Source organism: Physella acuta, unplaced genomic scaffold (genome assembly GCF_028476545.2).
Source record: "Physella acuta isolate Inbredline_101_S28 unplaced genomic scaffold, ASM2847654v3 ptg000248l, whole genome shotgun sequence".
Classification (NCBI taxonomy): Eukaryota; Metazoa; Mollusca; class Gastropoda; family Physidae; genus Physella; species Physella acuta.
The window spans coordinates 274656-297500 of record NW_026731767.1 but is presented as its reverse complement, the minus strand read 5'-3'; the positions used below and the strand labels follow the sequence as shown (position 1 = coordinate 297500).

Below are 22845 nucleotides of genomic sequence, written 5' to 3'. Positions count from 1 at the left end.
TAGACATCTCGCTCGGCGCTTGTGTCCAATTATATAGACGTGTCATTTGGTGCGACTTAGACATCTCGCTCGGCGCTTGTATCCAATTATATAGACGTGTCATTTGGTGCGACTTAGACATCTCGCTCGGCGCTTGTATCCAATTATATAGACGTGTCATTTGGTGCGACTTAGACATCTCGCTCGGCGCTTGTATCCAATTATATAGACGTGTCATTTGGTGCGACTTAGACATCTCGCTCGGCGCTTGTATCCAATTATATAGACGTGTCATTTAGACCTAGGCTTGTAGTCGCAGTGTCAGCATTATGTAGAGCATGAGATCTTAGGGTGAGATACTAGAGGCGATTGGGCGACGGACAACTCGGCGAGAGACAAATGGGCGACAGATATGTGGGCGACAGACAAGTGGGCGACAGATATGTGGGCGACAGATATGTGGGCAACAGGCAAGTGGGCGACAGACAAGTGGGCGACAGATATGTGGGCGACAGATATGTGGGCGACAGGCAAGTGGGCGACAGACAAGTGGGCGACAGATATGTGGGCGACAGATATGTGGGCAACAGGCAACTGGGCGACAGACAAGTGGGCGACAGATATGTGGGCCAGTGACAAGTGGGCGACAGATATGTGGGCGACAGACAAGTGGATGAGAGACAAGATGGCAAATGTGGCAATAGATAACTACACATGGTGCATTTGGAAATTATGAAACTGAATGCATAAGGTGACGGAATGATTTATCGATAAATGAACACTAGATTCAATTATAGACACATGGTCATAAATAAGTGATCTGTCAATGAATCGTTTATTGAAAAATAATCTATTAATGGCTAATCTATAAACCAATAATCTACAAATAATGTAGAAAAATAAAATAAAAATAAAACAGGAAGTCGAAGTAGAATTATATAGTGGAGATACTCTCCACTGACCTAGTAACCGGCCCACTAACACACTATCGTCACCATCGGATATTTCAAGCCCGGCTCCTAAAGTACAGTCACGAAATGTCTACCAGCACCAACACGTCTGCTGAAGGGCTGGCACCGTACGGTCAACCTGGAGCCTCTATCTCAACCCATGACCGGTTATCTGTCTGCGGACCTCTGTGTTGACGGCCGGCTCTGATCACGCGTGTAGATACTTCAGTGTGTCACCACAAAAGTTGTGTAAATAGTTCAGTGTCTCCAAAAATTGTTTAAATAGTTCAATGTCACCAAAAAAGTTGTGTAAATAGCTCAGTGTCACCACAACAGTTGTGTAAATAGTTCAGTGTCACCATAAACGTTGTGTAAATAGTTCCGTGTCACCAAAAAGTTGTGTAAATAGTTCAATGTAAACATAAACGTTGTGTAAATAGTTCAGTGTCACCACAAAGGTATAAATATTTTGGTGTCACCACAAAAGTTGTGTAAATAGTTCAGTGTCACCACGAAGGTTGTGTAAATACTTTTGTGTCACCACCAAAGTTGTGTAAATAGTTAAGTGTCACCACGAAGGTTGTTTAAATACTTTTGTGTCACAAAAAAAAGGCGTGTAAGTACTTCAGTGTCACCACACAATTCGTGTAAATATTTTGGTGTCACGATAAAAGACGTTTAAACATACATCAGTCTCACCACGGTGTGTCACCACAAGAGTAGTGGAAATACTTCAAGGTCACCACTAAAGTCGTGTAAATACTTGAGTGTCACCAAAAAAGTCGTGTAATTACTCAAGTGTGTCACCACAAAAGTTGTGTAAATAGTTCAGTGTCACCATAAACGTTGTGTAAATAGTTCCGTGTCACCACAAAAGTTGTGTAAATAGTTAAGTGTCACCATAAACGTTGTATAAATATTTCAGTGTCACCACAAAAGTCGTGTAACTTCTTGATTGTGTCACCACAAAGGTCGACGATGTCGCTCAAGTTCCCTGAAATACTACACTACTCACCCAATGTGGGGCAGATCCTAGGAAGAAAAGAAAAAAAAAAAAAACAAGAAAAATTTCCAAGACAGTTTGACCTCCGACCGATATGCATGTGACCCTAGGTCCACCGATATAGGACCATCTCTCTGCAGCTCAACAAATATTTTGTGCGTAAACTGTAGAGCTGCTGTCGACTGTATAAATGCTTACAGACAGATAGACAGACAGACATACATACATACATACATATATATAAATATATATATATATGTATATATATATATATATATATATATATATATATATATATATATATATATATATATATATATATATATATATATACAGTATTTATTTATAAATATACATATATATATATATATATTTATACATACATGTCCATTTATATAGATATAGGTATGTTTGCGTATATACACGCATATATGTATATGTATTATATAATATATACAGGTATATATAATTATATATATATATATATATATATATATATATATATATATATATATATATATATATATATATATATATATATATATATATATATATATATATATATATATATATACACTTATATATAAAGACAATTTATGTGTGTAGCGTCCCTTACATGGAGCGTCCCCAACAATGTATATATATATACATACATTTATATATGTAAATAAGGATGTGCATGGATATATGTATACATATATAATATATATATATACGGGGTTTAATATATATATATATATATATATATATATATATATATATATATATATATATATATATATATATATATATATATATATATATATATAATTCAAAATCAAATTTTAAATATTTATGATTTACATGGAGATTTTATCTCTTTTATTCGTGATGATCATTATCCACTGAGAAATCACGTGTGAGAAAAAATTCCTATACAGTTATAGAGTGAATTGTGAGTATAGTTTGTATGTTTTGGTCGACTATAGAAACCCTACAGCTACAGTTCGCCAACCATCAGAGAGGGAAATATCAATAACACAATTGTAATCAAATAAATAAACTAGACGAGTTGGAAAAAAAAATTGAAACATTTCCAATTTTTAAAATCGGAATTCTGACGCTGAGCTTAGATTTCTATTTAGGGTGTTCATCAACTCTAAGTTAGATGAATATAAAATTGACTGTTTATATGGCGAATATTAGTCATTGCTAAGTAGGGGGATGTAGGTTCTAGACAGGGAGTTGATAGATTTTTAGATGCCAACTCAGAAGATATCTGATAAGTCTAAAATAAAACCTACTGATACTTTTTAACAGACTTACTGGTGACAACATAAAAACACTCATATACCATAGTTTTCATTAAAATAAACAAAGTAGCTCTTATAAAATGACATGTCAAGAATGTCATCTTACAGTAGCCTACAGTAAATGACATATCCAGAATGTCATCTAACATTAGATTGTAGTAAATGACATGTCCAGAATTCATTTACTCAGATTCAAACAAGACCCATGCCAAAAAGATTCTGTGTCATCACCATCCACCATCCGGCAACTGATCCACAAATCATCATCCACTATCCGTCAACTAATCCACCATAACCATCCACCATCCAGCAACAGATCAACCATACAGCATTCGTCTTGCGCTCCATCACTATCACGTAAACACAATGCAACCCGACCCAACCCTATTATAAAATCACAAGACCCCAATTCCTAAAACCCAACCATAAACCCCTATACATCCCACCCCTGAACCCTAGTTTCACTCTTTCAATACCCTAACTTGAACCCCACCATCAACCAATCCACACCCAACCCCCTCTTACGCCAACTATCCATCACTCGCATTGCCTGAATTCCCCGAGCATCATTTAGCCCTACGGTCAAGGGCGACAAGAAAAGGTAGCAGGCGGATAGTTAGCTGTCGCCCCTGTTCGACCTACGACAGAAAGATGGATCTACCTTGCACGTGGCTCGCATCGCTAATATCCGCAGCGTCCGCCAAGGTTTTTTCCCCCCTCTCTCACACACGCCGTTGTGGTTACCGATCGTCTCACAGCGACGATTTGTACAGCCAGCGATTGCGAGCTAGAGTTGTCGGTCCTTTGACGGAGTTGCCGGTCCTTGTGCAGAGTTGTCGTTTATAGTTCGTTTCATGGTTGGAGATTCTCATTGACTGACGTTATATTGATACGTTTATTATAGACGAGCAGAATATTAGTTTATTTCTCCAAACGTGAGTACTACTTTTATTTCAGTCGACATTTCATTATTTGATGCTGTGATTTTATTTAAAATTCATTATTATTTCAAGTAAGAGACATGTTTAAATTCGACATTGAATCCAGCATATTTCAGTACTAGTTTTGAAATGTCAGTACTTTTTGATTTTCTTATGAGCTATTGACTTACTATGAAGATCATTGACAACTTTATATATCCTTAACTAGAAAGTAAGTGTATTGACATATATATATATATATATATATATATATATATATATATATATATATATATATATACGTATATATATACGTATATATATATACGTATATACGTATATACAGTATATATATATATATATGTACTGTTTTTCCTCTATTTCCTGAACTAGTTGAACTACTTACATGTAGCCTATATAGGGCAGACTCACGGCATGGGGCCGCAATAACTAAGCTAGTCTGACCTTGAGTTGTATACCCTTGACCCTATCGATTACGTTAATTAGCTTTTCTATACTGGTGAGTGGTAAAAAAATCAAGAAGTAATTAACACCAAAAGTTAAATCTTTATATATCCAGTCTTCTCCCTAGGAGGTTGCGCACATAAGACATACGATTTCCAAAACAAAATATGACGTGTTATGTACCACAACAAATTTAACGTTATAAAACGTTATATAACTCTATATATAACTTTAAGTCACGTGTTCTTATACGACTACACCTCATGATATTTAATCTTTCTGCAAAATAGGCCCATCTACTAAACCACAACATCAGGAAGTTACTCATCACTAAAAGCTTTGATTTGTTTTAATTATGTGAAGCTCATAACTCTAGAGAACATCAGCTATATCTTCAAATAAAACTCATACAAAACCTCATGCTGAGTTTGAAGAAAAATAATACGTAAAACAGATAGGTCGACGTATTGATTCCATTATTCTAAATGTCACCAGTTTAACATAACCAGGGCAGGAGATCTAATTCAGTCTCCTATAAAATTACAAAACGATGAACTACCAGGTTTCACAACACCAATCATACTAGTTTTGAGCATGCACCCAATAACTATAGAACAAAGACATCCATACCTAGTCTATACATGGGATGAATTCGTCTGTCTAGACTGACCACTACGACCCTCTCTATTTTAACCCCCGACCTACTTTATGTACCTTGTTCTGCCCCTACCTCCACTGTGCTCATTTTTGTACACATTTGATATGACTAAGAACATTTCTAAGTAAAAACACGAATTTTAATATATTTTTGCATTATTTTTATTCTGGCACCTCTTTACTACAATTTAAGCAAAAAAATTCGTTTTTTTTTAATTGCTTTACATTTTTTAACATTCAAATTGGAACTTTTTTAAAAACTTTTGACGTTAATTTGTTGATATTTGAAAATGTAAAACAATTATTTAATTATTTTTGTATCGTTTATGAATTGTTTATTCTTCAAATAAAATGCCTTACTCTAATACTTGCTAAATAACTTTATAGAATTCCATGTTATATTTGCATAATACTTGACAGATAAGTATGAAATTTGATATACGAGGTTAGGACACCACCTACGTTATTTTCCATACATAGGTTAATGTTGTGGACCAAAATCCTGAGTTCGTGTCGGAAGGGGCTACTCTTAAACACAGGATCACTCCGTGTCCAGTGCAAACGGATCATCCTTTAACCCCTTTTCAAAACCGTTAGTTAGCCCGCCCCTCTGCCAGCCATTAGACATGTTTCTACTAAGTGATGTGATTCTACTAACTTTCTTGTTTTAATTAGAGAAACTACTTGTTTATGTCTGTTAACATAATATAGACAAAACGTTATTAAGGTATGTTAACAGTATGACATGGGTCCATATTAAAATGTAGGGCATAATGTTGTGTTAAATTGTCGTTCATAACGTCATGTTAAACTATTGCACATAAAATCGTATTAAACTGTCGTGCATACAGTCATATTAAACTGTCGTACGCAAAGTCAGATTAAACTGTCGTAAATAAAGTCATGTTAAACTGTTGGACAAAAAGACATATTAAACTGTGGTACATAAAGCCATTTTAAACTGTCGGGCATTGGATCAAGTTATACTGACAAGTCATACTGACAAGTCATGAGGTCATGTTAAACGGTTCAACATAATGTTACGTTAAACGCCGCAGTGACTATTCATCTCCCTTGTAAATTAAATACCAACGATTATCTCCCTTGTAAATTAAATACCAACGATTATCTCCCTTGTAAATTAAAAACCAACGATCATCTCCCTTGTAAATTAAATACCAACGATCATCTCCCTTGTAAATTAAATACCAACGATCAGATCAAAGAGAACACAACCCTGAATTTGTCGACCTAATTAGTTGTTCATGTCAAATCTCTCCTACCCCCAATAAACACAATGCCCGATCCCATTTGCCTATAAAAGCTAAAAGCAAGAAATAAAGCCATGAATGGCTTTTTTTGTATCAACACTGGTTTTATTTTCATTTAGCATCGTGCCAGTTAGAAATTATTGCAAATATCCCCCCACCCTAGCCCCGGCCCTAACATTTTAACTCTGGAATTATATTCCCACATTAAATACGTTCTGTGTGAATAAAAATAAGAAGCTTTTAGACGAGCCATTACTGCGACACGTATGAATTGAGGCGTCATATGTGTGTTATTTCACTAATGGAACCGTTATAGATTGTGGGCGTGGCCTTGATGGGGGAGGACAGGTGTGTGTGTGTGGGGGGGGGGTGATAATCTCTATTTTATTTTCAGAAACTCGGGCTCAACTTAAAAAGAAACACACAATAAATATTTTAGGAATATAAAATGGGTTATTCTGGAATTAGAATTTTAGAGGTAGTGCTGTCTTAGTGGGACTTTAGCCTGTCATCCCAATAGGACATTAGCCTAGCATCCAAATTGGACATTAGCCTACCATCCAAATAGGACATTAGCCTACCATCCAAATAGGACATTAGCCTACCATCCAAATAGGACATTAGCCTACCATCCAAATAGGACATTAGCCTACCATCCAAATAGGACATTAGCCTACCATCCAAATAGGACATTAGCCTACCATCCAAATAGGACATTAGCCTACCATCCAAATAGGACATTAGCCTACCATCCAAATAGGACATTAGCCTACCATCCAAATAGGACATTAGCCTACCATCCAAATAGGACATTAGCCTACCATCCAAATAGGACATTAGCCTACCATCCAAATAGGACATTAGCCTACCATCCAAATAGGACATTAGCCTACCATCCCAATAGGACATTAGCCTACCATCCAAATAGGACATTAGCCCGTCGTTCTAATAGGACATTAGCCTACCATCCAAATAGGACATTAGCCTACCATCCAAATAGGACATTAGCCTACCATCCAAATAGGATATTAGCCTACCATCCAAATAGGACATTAGCCTACCATCCCAATAGGACATTAGCCTACCATCCAAATAGGACATTAGCCCGTCGTTCTAATAGGACATTAGCCTACCATCCAAATAGGACATTAGCCTACCATCCAAATAGGACATTAGCCTACCATCCCAATAGGACATTAGCCTACCAGCCAAATAGGACATTCCACTAGGAAATCTACCTACCCTCTCACTAGGACATTGCCCTAATGTCCCACTAGGACATACTGCCAGTAAGGACCACTCATCAACTCAATCATGAGCTAATTTCTCCAACTTTCCACACCGATAACCAACTTTTTCAATCGCCCGATAACCAACTTTTTCAATCGCCCTCCAAGTCGAGTCTCCATGTTTTTCTTGGCCTGCCATTTTTTTTCTAGTACCCGGGGGACTCAAGGTCAAGGTCTGCCCTATTATGCTAATTGTTAACGTCTTGAATGTGTGGTGCTCCATCACCATTCTCACATGAGGATTTCTTCTTCAGCACTCTGTAGGATATTTTTACTGCCGTAGTTCTAAACTACTGAAGGTTGGTTTATACAGTGGACTCTCCTGGGGCATCTGATAATACATGTCTTTGTTTTATCTGATGCTATAACGCCACACGTATCCGCTCCATGCAGTAAAACCGAATTTGCTGATGTTTTAACTTAGTTTATGACGGTGTGGCTTAGAGGGAGAGCGCTAGACTTCTAACCCAAAAGTCTCGAGTTCAAATCTGGGTTCAAATCTGGGTTCAAATCAGTAGAACGTCCCTGAGTCCACCCAGCTCTGAAGAAAACCTAACTCAATTTAAGAAAACAAAAGCGGCTGGACACATCGCTGACCACATTATCTCCTAGAACTCTACTTCATCTACCACTTTATGTTTAAATGTGCATAAACGAGAGGAAGATGAAATGATAATTTTGATTAATTTTGACTGGTAGGTCACTTGCTAGCTCCACTACTCTAGAAAAACAACTGATTCTTCTATCTCTTGTATAGATTTTACTCTAATGTCAAAAAAACCCCATCAAAGTTATGAAATATCTGCATTAGCACATCAAACTGATGTCAGCTTAGGATATTAAACACCACACAAGTTACACTCGTCAACCCAGATGGAGGCTTTTAAAAAAAGTTGAAAAGCCACGGAAACTGGGTAGGGGAGAGAAATGTGTAATGTCAGAAAAATCAAAGAGCATGAAGTCTGAAAGAGATGTCTGGAAACGGATCAGGATTGAGATCTAAAGACCTGCCACTGCGCTCTAGAGTAAACTTAGCGATGAAAGGACTCAACAATTATTTGCATTTGTTAAAAGTTTGCTTAATAAATCTTTCATCCAGCAACCACTCATCTTAGCATAGCTTCAAACATCCATGCTTTAAAATGAGTACTTTAAATTGCAAGATAAAACACTTTTATAAAACTTGACAAAATTATCACCCAACTAGATCTCTAGACCATATTAAAATTTACACATACCTCAGTATCGTAAGATCTCAAATAATTCGCGTCTAGAGCTTGTTTTTATTCTTATGGGGAATATATTAATTTTATTTCTTTTACTACACGACATTATTAATTTTATTAGTTTTATTACACTACATTATTAATTTTATTTTTATTACTACATGACTTTATTAATTTTATTAGTTTTATTAAACGGCATTATTAATTTTATTTGTTTTACTATAGGACATTATTAATGTTGTGCTTTACTATAGGACATTATTAATTTTTTGCTTTACTACAGGATATTATTAATTTTATTTGTTTTACTACGCGACATTATTAATTTTGTTTTACTACGCGACATTTTATTTTTCTCCTGTATTATCGAATAACTCGTTCCTATTCTACAAACTTCGTTCTCTCCACCATGTTTGCCAACTCCAAGTTTTTAATGTTTACACATGTCGCTAGCTTCACCAAAAAAAAAACAGCTCCATGGAGAGGAAAGAAACTTTCCATTCCTTGTGAAGTTCAAATCGATACATGATTGAAAGAGCAAATAAAATTTAAAGGTGTGGCCGCACACAGCACTGTTTAGCATGAACCAAACGAGGCAACAAAGGAATACGTCATTTGCTGCGGGAATTAATTATTTATGTATCTTATTCATCTTAGTCGGACAAATGGGGCGGTACGTTGTTCTTGCTACGTCAGTGTGGTTAACTTAATAGAACGTTTATTGCTCAAGTCTGCCTGGCCGTCTAAAGCAGTAGAAATTGTACTGCAAGAGTCTGCCTGGCCGTCTAACAAGGTAGAAATTGTACTGCAAGATTCTGCTTGACCGTCCAACCCAGTAGAATCCGCCTGACCGTCTTGTGTGTCTTACCAAGCTTGAGCAATATGACGTTACCTGGCCGTCCAGTGTGTCTACACGAATCTGCTTGACCGTCTTGTGTGTCTTACCAAGCTTGAGCCATATGAAGTTACCTGACCGTCTAGTGTGTCTAGCCAAGCGTGTGCCATAAGAAGTTACCTGGCCGTCTATAATGAACCACCTTGCAGGTGTCCCACAATGCACTCTGACACTGCCCACTCGACTCCAACCCTCTAAACCTGTATCTACCGCTTGAGAAAATAGAAGCCACAAATAGAACAATTCATAATGCCATAGCAGCAAGGGTAGGGACGGGGGGGGGGGATTCAGTTTGTGTAGTCAAGGAGCGGGGTTCAATTCATCTCTGTTGCCATGGGCAACTCCCAAACAAAAACACAATATTAGCATCTAATTTTCATTTCGATGGTTACTTAAACATTCCTGCCTGTGGGAAGTTTTACCCCCCCCCCCCCCCCTCCCACTCTTCTTCAACTAGCAAATATTCATATCGAGTTCTCTCCTTTGTTTGCCGATCTCCTCCTGTGAAAATGTAAAAAAAAAAAACATGTTGACAATCCACATGAGAACAATATGTCTTTTCCCGGCTCTATTGTTATGAAAATCAGCTGCTAAAATTGGCCAATACATTTTTAATGCTCGCCAATTATCTCTTCTCTTTTAGCAAGCTGTTACTTGTATCACTGCCTTCACTCATGTACGATGATTGAAACACCTGTATAGATTTTTAAATGTGTTAAACTACGGTAGGATCAATATCTGCGACCTGTGAACCAGGTGCGTTGTCACTTTTAGTGAGAAGGCTGAAATTAAACGCAATTATTCACACTAATTCCATAAAAAAAAGCTTCTTGTAAATATTTTAATTGGTCATTTACATTTAGATGAAGAAAATGATAAAATTGGTGACATTATGCGTATTAAAGGTGGTTAAAAAGGCTTTATTATAAGATCGTTAGATCTATTCTAGTGTGAAGATATTCGATTAGTTTATGTATTCATATTGAACAATGGTCGGGATGGAAAGTGTGTCATTGCTAACTCTACAAGCCCCCATTTCGAACCCCAGGACAGAAGAGGCTCACTTGCTGGGGACATCAACACATCTAGTAGAGAAAACTCCAATGCAAACATCTGCTGCCTTGTAGATTGTTCTTGGATGGACAAAGGCTAAGGAAGCAAATCCAGAAAAAAAAGCAGGCTGAAATCGGAGTCAACGGGCAAATGGCGCATTACATATTGACACGTACTACTTAATTTTACTGGAGGATTCCCCTTGAATATGAATATCAGTCGCGTCACAATGTGGGGCTAGGGTGTGGACCGCACCGGGTGACACCATCCAATGCGGTGGTTAGGATGTGGACCGCACTAGGTGACACCCTCCAATGCGGTGGTTAGGGTGTGGACCGTAATGAGTGACTCCATGCAAGGCGGTTACACCAAAAGAAATTTTGCTCATTTTAATAAGAAACTCCACTTTTAGTGGATCCCCAACTTCAGTCACTTGCCCCTAGGATTTCTTCCTCAGCTTTCAATATTCCATTGTTTTACTACACTCTCTTCCTTCGTAGAAATTCTTCATTTCCGTCTAATAAATTATTGAAGGAAATAAATATCAGAACAGGACTCTAGAATAGATTTCTCTCATTTGGGTACTGGTGTTTGGGGGAGGGGGTGGAGGGAGTTTGTTAGATGAGTTGATGGGGTGTAGCGTGTTTGGGGGATGATATAAAGTATTATTAGGGTGTATGGTGTACAGTGAATGGTGTTGTGGAGTAGGGTGTTTTGGTAAAAGGGGCGTTTTATGCTTGGAGATATGTAGTGCAATTTGTTGGAGCGAATAAAGTGTGATGTGTTTGGGGGGGGGGGGGGGGGTGAAAAGTATATGTAGTTTTTTGGAGATGTTTTGTATACAATGTTCGATATGTTTAAAACTCAATTACACGAGTCAGTAGAACGTCCTTGAGTCGACCCAGCTCTGATGGGTACCTAACTCACGTTAGGGAAACTAAAGGCGGCTGGCCATAATGCTGACCACACTATCTCTTCATATGCTGAGGTCACAGAAACAGGTGAACCTTACTTAGCTTCCCCATAGCCTGTCAGGTTTGGAAATGGAAATTTACTTTTCAGACAATGATAACTACTTTAACAAAAATAAATGAAGTAACAAAAATATGTATCGTAAGCAAACAAACAAAAAGGTTACGTCTCAACAACATGTTTTTACCACCATTATATTGACGAATCTATGTAGAAAACAAATTTTGAAACCAGTTGTACTTTACCATCCCTGCATCTAAGACATGAAACTGTTATTGTATGTCAACGACCGGGCAAACAGGTCACATGCCGTGTTATGTCCGGATCTGGTATCACACGGAGCATGGTCGCCGTGTGGACGTCAGAAGGTCTGCAGCACATAAACATGGTACCAGACACATACACATGGTGCTAGACACATACACATGGTGCTAGACACATACACATGGTGCTAGACACATACACATGGTGCTAGACACATACACATGGTGCTAGACACATACACATGGTGCTAGACACATACACATGGTGGTAGACACATACACATGGTGCTAGACACATACACATGGTGCTAGACACATGGTGCTAGACACATGGTGCTAGACACATACACATGGTGCTAGACACATACACATGGTGCTAGACACATACACATGGTGCTAGACACATACACATGGTGCTGAACACATACACATGGTGCTAGACATATACACATGGTGCTAGACACATACACATGGTGCTAGACACGTACACAAGGTGCTAGACACGTACACATGGTGCTAGACACATACACATGGTGCTAGACACATACACATGGTGCTAGACACATACACATGGTGCTAGACACATGGAGCTCGACACATACACATGGTGCTAGACAAATACACATGGTGCTAGACACATACACATGGTGCTAGACACATACACATGGTGATAGACACATACACATGGTGCTAGACACATACACATGGTGCTAGACCAGGGGTCGGCAACCTTTTCAGACCGAAGAGCCAAAAGTTACAATTTATAAAATTTCCCAGATTTTAAAGAGCCGCCAACATTTTTTTTAATATTATGATCTTTATTTAGGATTTGGTATATATATATATATATATATATATATATATATATATCTATATATATCTATATATATATATATATATATATATATATATATATATATATATATATATATATATATATATATATATATATATATCAATGTTTATTTGTTTGTGTGTGTGTGTGTCTGTTTTTCTTTTATGCATTACTACACCTTTCATCCGATCGCCATGAAACTTTGGGAAGTTGCTAAGAATGCTCATGGAAAGGTTTCTGCGAAAAAAGTTTTCAAACTCGCAGGATTGCCCCCCCCCCCCCCCCCCCCCCGGCAGCGCGCTATTCGATTCTTCTCTATATAAAGTATATAAAAGTAAAGTCGATTGCGGTTTGACACCGTTCATCCGATCGTCATGAAACCTTCCGGAGTTGACTAAAACACTCCAGGAGAGGTTTGTACAAAAAAAATCATTTTAAATTTTTTATGGGCGGCGCCCGGGTGGTGCATTTTCTGTCAATTCACCTATTGGCGCCCAGAGTTCCCGAGCGGCTATGTTAGTACTTGGCATCCATTAATCGGGCGTTCTGCATATCGGGTAAGGGGTACTACTATATTCAGCGGCAAAACTGCAACAGGTGCAACCGCCGGCTCCTCGTCGATTGCGCGACCCGAAGCGCCCCGGGCTCACCTGCGAGCACTATGGCGCCTACGTTCGTTTTTTAAAATAGACTATACACTATAGACACGCGTTGATTTAGTCGCTTACTAATCAAATCAGGCGCATCTTCCGGCTTCTCTGCAGGGTGCGATTTGGCGCCCAGGGCTATCCCGCGAGCACTAAGCACCTATCTTAGTTTTAAGGAGCACCCTACAATACGACATACGATGATTAAACCGAGCTAGGCGCCGTACGCAGCCGCACTGCGGTAGTGTAATCGGGTTCACGAGAGAGCCACTTTCCGTCCTCGACAATTAGGCGGTGAGTGATTAACGGCGATAATGCGGCAAGTGATTAACTTACACTCAAGTCTTTCATACAGCACGCCATGGTGGTGGGCGGTAGTGTAAGTAACCAGTGCCTTGATAAATATGATCCAAACACAGGTATTGTTTAAACTTAAATAACTCAGCTTTAGAAAACAAGGAAGTACATTGAAATAGGGAGTAACTAAATATTCTAATAGAATAGCGAATGTTTATTGTTTATATTTGTTATTATATCGTTCATTACCGAGTGCTGCAGACAAATACGTTTATGAGTTTAAAAAATAAAATAAAACAATTATTAATATTTGTGCACCGAGCTGAAGAGCCGCACCTTGACACCAAAAGAGCCGCATGCGGCTCGCGAGCCGCAGGTTGCCGACCCCTGTGCTAGACACATACTCACACAAAAGTACAACAAGCGATAAAAAGACTTTGAAGCCGAGAAATGTGGATTTTAAAACGTATTTTGATGTGAACATTTTATCATGGATTAGATCTCTTGCTTGCTACTTTAGTTGAGCTTATGTTTGAATTTGATTTATAATATCAGCATCCTATTTTTGTGGTAAGATTTGTGTTTTCCAATCAAGCTCATGACAAATTATAATTACATATATTTTTTTAAAATTTATGATTGTCAAGTTTTTTTCATTCTCCGCATTTATACCACCCCTCACCCCCCCACCCACCCACCAACACATACATAGGGCATACACACCTTCCGTTCGTTCAGTATTTTAGTTAGCCATCACAAAACTGTGTGGTTATTATTTCACTAGCCCCGGTCAACATTGGTCGCGGTTGGTAATATTGATACGTATTTTAAGTTGGGTTTCAAAAGCGTACAAAATATATGAATACTAGCCGTCCCGGCCAGGCCCTGCTCTGGCTTCTGTGAAAAACCTTTCCGTTAAAGACCATTACCTGTGTGTTTAGTAATCATCATAAACCCGGCATTGCCCACCCAAACCACAACCAACCAAAACAACAAAACGCAAACATAACGCTAACACAATTAGAAATACAAACGAAAACAAAAACCTAACAACAAACCCAACCACAAACACCAATACAAACACAAAGAAAAAACAAACGAAAACAAAAACCTAACAACAAACCCAACCACAAACACCAATACCAAAAAAAAAACAACGAAAAAAGAAAGAACGAAAACAAACCAAATCCAAACGCAAAACCAACCAAAAACACAAATACAAACCCAAACAAAAAAAAACACAAACAAAAACGAAAAAAGAAAGAACAAAAACGAACCAAATCAAAACGCAACCACTAACGCAAACCCACCTAAACACAAAGAAAACACTAACGCGAACATAAACGCCCGGGGCAGAATCGCCTGTTTTAGCTTAATAAACGACTATAGTACCCCAACTTATTCATAGTTTTTGCACTCACTTAAACGAACGCGCCTGTTTCAATTTAATGAACAATTATAATACTCCAAGCTTATCCGTAAAATACCTACAACATTTGCACTTGATCAATTCCCGCTAATTATGTAATTATTTTTTTCCCAACACCAAAACAAAGTAATTAAAAAGTAAATGCTTTTCAACTAATGCAATGGTTTTATAAAGGGAAGTAATTGTGTTTGCCTAATTTATCAAAGGGAAGTAAGCGCTATAGGACTAAAGAAAGACATAATTAGAATTTTTGTAAAAGATGATATTTTTTTTAAAACTTGTGTTTAATGAACATGCCGACAATTATTACTGTAATTTGAAAAATGAAAATGATTTCCCAACACTTTTAATAGTAATTTTTTAACTCATAAATTTAGACAAATGCGCACGATAATTGATCTAACACTTAAATCCGTAGAAATGCCAACGACAAACATATGCGTTACAGAATTGAGCTTTATATATTAGATATGAATTGTATGTGAGCTCTCAGTAACAAATGGTGTTAGTCTATTGGGGATATATATATATATATATATATATATATATATATATATATATATATATATATATATATATATATATATATATATATATATATATATATATATATATATATATATATATATATATATATATATATATATATATATATATATATATATATATATATATATATATATATATATATATATATATATATATATATATATATATGTATATATATATTTATTTATTTATTTATTTATTTATTTATTTATTTATTTATTTATTTATTTATATACAAATACATATATAAATAAATAAATAAATATATATATATATATATATATATATATATATTTAAATATATATATATATATATATATATATATATATATATATATATATATATATATATATGTATGTGTGTGTGTGTGTGTGTGTGTGTATGTGTGTAAGTGTGTATGTGTGTTTTAAATTTTATATTAACACACTGCTTTCTCACTTTTAAATTATTTTTGTCATAGATTTTAATTTCTTTTTCTTATTACTCTACAGAAAACGTGACCAAAATCTAATAAAATATAGCACTTGTCTACAAATTCTCAACTAATCGAACTCCCCCTGACACTGAGGATTGTTGGGTATAATCACATCGCTGATCTACTTTCTCAGACGACGCAGAACTTTGTATTTTGAGCCAAAGGGAACATATATAGACGAGACCATTCTACGGCAGAATTAAACATGGACGGTTCAAGAGTAGCAGGGGACATTACTCGAATCTACAGACTGCTCTCTGCACACGAGTTACCGGCCATCGTCTATCGGCACGTAACTAGAATAATTTTGTAGAGTAACGCTACAGGGCCGGGCATCACCATCGCATGAAGATACCCCATCGTAAGGGCATCGGCAACTCAAAAAATACACACCATCTTCATCACTACACACTATTTGTATTTTTATTTTCAAAAGGTAAACTATCCTAAAAAAAATAAAAGCTTACTCTTTTTTTTTTCTAAATAAAAAAAAATATATGTGTGATTTACATTTAAATTATTACAAGCCTTATCTTGTTATCACTTACATAATTACCGGGCTAAGATAGTGAATCCGCCTCTGTATTCCCCTGATAGTTAGCTGACACCAGAGTACTATGATTTGCTATGCGTATCTGAGGCGACTCGTGTGTCGGAAGCTGCTCACGGTCCTGCTCTTCTCCTACATCGGCGTCATCCTGCTCTTCCTGCTCCGGGTCGACGTCACGGAGCCCAAGCCGGAGTCGGACCTGTCTCTCTTTCCCCTGGCATCGTCCCCGGGCCTGAGTCCACGAGCTGACGTCTCGCAGAGAGAAGCAAACCGCACATCTGTGACTAGACTCGCCTTCTCGGAAACGCCCGGCCAAACTCGTCAAATCCACTCAAGCGTGTCGCCACCGACAACGCAACTTCCGGAAAAATATTTCCAATCCCCGTCACCTATATCCGAACCGGATTCGGATCTAAAAATATCCGACGTCGATTCCGGCGATTTCGTCGCCATCGCGAAACAAGTGTACGTCTATTCCGCGTTCATGGACGACCGAAAAGAGAAACGCTTCATCAGGATTCTGACGTTAACTTCACAGAATTTCGCCGTCACCTACAACATCTACTGCTACTTCAACGACTCCATTTCCGCACCCCCGGTAAAAGCCGTGTTCTACCAGCTGTGCGAAAACCACGCTCGGATGTTCGGCGGTTATTTCTACTCCTGCCCCGTCCCTGACTCACTGGAAACAAATTCCGAGGGTCTAAACTACATAGTCATCTCCGCCTCCAAACACGGACCCCGCATCAAACTAAACGTTCTACAAATTCAACCACCGAAATACAAAATTCCTTTTCTAGACGCTTACCCACAAGAAAAGGATTCTCCGCTCTCTAGTCAAATATTAAATGTTAATCTTAATGTGCCTTCTGATAAACAAACACCTCCAACTACAACTGGTCCATCTAACACAGAATTCCAACCATCTTTCGCCATATGCGTTTCGCCTCTTTTCGGCAACGTCAACCCATACCGGTTGATAGAATTTATAGAACTCTCCAGACTTTTAGGAGCGGAACATTTTTACTTCTACAACCACAGCTTACCCGAGCCCGTCTCCAGGGTGCTGAGGTTCTACAGCAACAGAAAGATCGCCACGGTCCTACCCTGGCGCCTCCCCTCCATCGTCCCGGGCGCGGGGATCTGGTACAACGGCCAACTCCTGGCCAACAACGACTGTCTGTACCGGGCCATGCCCAAACACGACCTGGTGTCTTTCAACGACATTGACGAGTTCGTCGTCCCACATTCAAACTTCACCACCTGGGGTGACGCCTTCAGGGGCCTGCTCACCCACGACAGGTGTGGTCTCTCGTTCCAGAGCGCGTTCTACGACCTGGGGCTGCGGAGTCTGGACGAGGACAATCTGCTCACGCCTATACTGATTGCACGCTCGAAGGAATACAGTAAGGTGAGTAGCAGGTGATGCCATGGTCTAGTGATTTAAGTAATGGGAGTATCTAGAGACTGCACGGTCTGATGATTTAGTAAGGTGAGAATCACGTGATTACACGGTCTAATGATTTTAGTAATGTAGCACGTGATTTTGTTTCCACGGTCTAATGATTTTAGTAAAGTAGCACGTGATTGCGCGGTCTAATGATTTTAGAAAGGTGTGTAACATGTGACTGCACGGTTTAATGACTTCAGTAAGGTGAGAAGCATGCGGTTGCACGGTCTAATGATTTTAGTCAGGTCAACAACATAGTATGTCCAACACCTACATTGATGTATAGGTACTTTATTTTGTTTTCGTTCCTTTAGCCAACCTATGTATGCATGAAACAAACAAGCAAGGATTTGTTTTGTGTAGTCTACACAATCACTCAGTACTCAACTACCGTGCTAAATATCGAATCTTATTTTGTGGTTACAAAAACTAACTAAATAGCGCATTCTTCTTCTAAAATATTTTGGTTGTTTTTCCTATTACAGAAAAATGTTTTATAGCTTGAATAATCGTTCAATTCTTTAGGCAAAACATATGTTGGTGTTCGATAAAAGAAAACAACATATCTAATGATGTTAAGTCTAGTTATTACAGAGCTTGTGTAACTTGGTGGCTTAAATTTGTCCGACTTGAAATCTGCTTACATTTTTGTTGTTGAAAAACTCGCTAATGTATCTGTGATTGACGATTATTAGTGCTTATAAATGGCACACGGAGCTAACATTTGTTTCAAACTTTAGTTTCGTAAAAATCCGGACTGTTAACTAGACCTACATAAAGGAGAATCTCGTTTATAAACACGTCTGGATATTTGAAAACGCGTTGATTGATGGTATTTGTATTGATCTTACTTGTCTACGTCCTCACATTAATGGGCGTGGCTGAGTCTGACCATTTAGTTTGCTAGGGAAAACTTTCACTACATTACACAAAGTAGGTTCATTCGTTTCTTTAGCTCCACTGTAGAAAGTAGGTTTATTCGTTTCTTTAGATCTAGTGCAGAAAGTAGGTTTATTTGTTTCTTTAGCTCTAGTGTAGAAAGTAGGTTTATTCGTTTCTTTAGCTCTAGTGTAGAAAGTAGGTGTATTCGTTTCTTTAACTCCAGTGTATACGTAGCTTTATCAGCGTGTTTAGCTCAAAAAAAGATAAAGTTTATCTGCTTGTTTAGTCCAATTAAAAAGTAGGTTTATCTACTTGTTAAGCTCTACTTACAGTAACCTACACAAAGTAAAAGTCTACATTCAATGTAAATCGTGATTTATTGAGATGTCTAATGGTGTTTGTGAGTGGATCATTTGGTGGATGGTTAGTGGATCAGATGGTGGATGTGTGAGTTTATCAGTGGATGGATGTGTGACTAGAGTGAGTAGATTTTACGTTGGATGAGTGAGAGAAAATATATTGGATGTGATGGTGCATGTGTGAATGGATTATCTGGAAACTGACTGAACCCAATGGTAACAGTGAGTAAGAGCATGAAATAGTGAACTTGCAAACCTACCTCTGTAACCTTTTATTATCCTTACAATCCTTCACATTTTTTTTTACTTCAACCTTTGACCTTGAACTAACCCACACCCTCCCTCCCCCAGGTGAGAACCAAGGTCATCCTCTGCCCCTGGCGTGTGTTCGAGGTGGGCATCCACCACATCAGCAAGCAGAACCGGGAGCTGTGGCGCTCCCACAGCGTCGACCCCGCCTACGCCTACGTCCACCACTACCGCCAGTGCGCCGCCGACTACGGCATGAACTGCAAGCACTGGGATAAGGACACGACCGTAGGTGAACGGTACCTACGGTCGCTGACCACCAACTTTGTCAGTGCCGTCAAGCAAATTTTCAGCCTCCTGGATAGGCCTCAGTGGATTCAAAGACTAGACCAACGCGGATTGTAACGGATTGTTTTATTGCTCTTTTTTTGGTTTGTTTTTTGTTTTGAATTGTGATTATTGAATGAAAAATATAATTATTTATTTATGATTACATTTGTATTTATAATACAGTTTTGTTTATCTTAGTTCTGGGGTGTGTTTTTGCTTTGATTCAATTTATTGTTGGCTTATACTTTTACATCAACACAATAACTATGACATTGAGAAAAATAAGGGAGGGAATCTTTAAAAACGCATTCTGCACATATAACTAGCGTGGTTAGTGAACTTTACAACAATTTCATAGTTTTTTGTTTCATTTAGCGGATGTTGGAGTGACTTTATAGTGCTATATATAATTCTCTTCTGGGATCAGTTAGAAAACAAGCTGCAAGCGCGCCTTTGCAGTCCCCTCTCTTCCACCCCCATCCCACCCCCACATGATCTGGTGAGCGGTGTTCACTCTGTTTACATTTTACAATCACAGAGACGGGTTTGGTGACGGCTATTAGGGGCAGATAATTTAGTTTGAAACGATTTTAAACTTAGAGGAGGTAACTAAGAGGAGGCTGCTTTCAGGTGGGGGGGTGGGGTAGTGTTTTTAAGCAAATATTTTCAATGGCAGCATTGGTACTGTCGAATTCACAAATTATAAATTACTGAAAAGTAGAAAAAAAACAACTAAATAGCGGCGTATGATACGCAGCGGGTCGGCTCGTAGTGCTATACTCCATGAGGCAGGCGGTGAAAATTACTAGCTAATACTAGTTATGGGCCGTTACCCAATGGTGACTTTTTCATTCTCTTAACTGGCTAGATCAATGTTCTAAAACCAATAGCCATTACAGAACGTATAAAGGTAAATCCTCGTATACACGTTCTGTTACTAGAATGTTCTTTTTCGTGTTAAAAAGTGCGGGTTTTGTGTGGTATTACCAAGAAGTTAACCCAAACTTATGATGCCGCACATTCTCTAGATTAGCCGGTCGGGTACCTTAACAAACAGAAACGTACGGCATAGATCAGACGTAATAAAACACCAGGAAGGGGATAAGGCTCCAAGACAGCTTAGCATAGCATTAACACGAAGGCCTAAAGACAGAAATGAGACATCACAAAAAACAAATGCACATCTTGAAAGACATTGGCAAGACTTAATTTTAACCTCACTGGGAAAGTGATTGGGGGGGGGGGAGGTATACAGACAGGTTCTTGTTGAGTACAAAATAGGATGAAGGAAGTGTAAAGGTGGATCCAGGACACTCTTAGAAAAAAAAGTTAATAATACCTCTAGACGGGTGCTGGAGTGGAACCCGGATGGTTTGAGGAGAAGGGGAAGACAATCTTCATCGAGATATTGAGGCTAAATTTTATGGCTTGATTTTCATGTTTTTTTAATTAGCCGCAAATCGCGAAAGTTAGTTAAGTATCGTCAAAGGCTGTTCCTCAGGGGAACCGGAAAAAAAATAAGCCGAGAAAAACGCATACATTAAAAAAAAAACTATAGCAGTCACCACCAAGTTGTTCAACACAAGCAGACAGCTGGGGAGATTCGCTCAGAATTCTGCTGCTTTCATAGAAAACCTATAGAAATCCTAAAACGTAAAAAGTATCTCCTTCCTTTAACAAGTTTCCTAAACAACTCACTTATATACTTATACATAAATTTTTAAGCTTACAGTTATAGTATGGAACTATTTGATTGCGCCATATTGTCACGTGATTTAACCACACTAAGTCACGGACCCTTTTGATTCCGTCACAGCACCTCTATACTACGTCATAACACTACGCTAATACGTCACAGTACGGGGGTGAATACTTTTTAAAAAATGGAATAATTCTACCTAACTTATATTTCGCCACTTCATGCTCATGTTAAAACACGTTTATCAACGGATTACATATTTGTTTCCTGATGAAACTATGTTCTCTTGTTCTGTTTTTTTTTTAATAATCTGTACTGTAAAACAATATTTATTTTTTGCAAAACAGAATGTTTTGTTGATTTTGACCTTACAACTGCATTACTGAACGTTTGGATTTTATAACTTATAATTTTATATTAACGTGAGTAAACAAAACAAAATATTTTTATAACAATTTCAAATTGACATATCAACATTTTTTTTTAAAACAATTTGTTTTTAAAATTCTCATTCAGTAAACATTTCTAACAATATATATTATATACAGTAAATCACACCAGTGATTTTCTCATGTTACCCAAATATAAAAACGTGTCATTTCCTTATTTTGTTAACAAAGCACACTAGGTTTCTCATAATGTTGACAACAGTAATACACAATTTCCTCACGTTAACAACGGTAAAACATTCTACTCATTTCCTTGTGACATCAGCAGTAAGCCACACAAGTCATTTTCTCACGATTTTGACTACAGTAAAACACAAGGGGTCATCCATAAATGACGTCACGCTTTTTTTTTACGAGTTTTACCTCCCCTCTTCCCGTCACACATCGTCTCAAAAAGCCAGACCCCCAC

At 37.9% G+C, this 22845-nt stretch overlaps 1 protein-coding gene across 1 annotated transcript; it reads left to right on the top strand.

Moving 5' to 3' along the window:
• The first annotated feature begins 3969 nt into the window (after nt 1–3969).
• LOC131938565 (beta-1,4-galactosyltransferase galt-1) lies at nt 3970–20363 on the top strand. Its single transcript, XM_059296650.1, has 4 exons — nt 3970–4159; nt 16485–16904; nt 17066–18429; nt 20061–20363. The coding sequence occupies exons 3-4, from the start codon at nt 17086–17088 to the stop codon at nt 20361–20363; spliced, it is 1647 nt and encodes a 548-aa protein (XP_059152633.1). The 5' UTR covers nt 3970–4159; nt 16485–16904; nt 17066–17085.
• Nucleotides 20364–22845: the final 2482 nt, after the last annotated feature.

Coding starts and splice junctions, on each gene's coding strand:
- LOC131938565 (XM_059296650.1), top strand. CDS start 17,086: ATGATTTGCTATGCGTATCTGAGGCGACTCGTGTGTCGGAAGCTGCTC. Junction 18,430..20,060: donor GCTCGAAGGAATACAGTAAG/GTGAGTAGCAGG, acceptor TCCCTCCCCCAG/GTGAGAACCAAGGTCATCCT.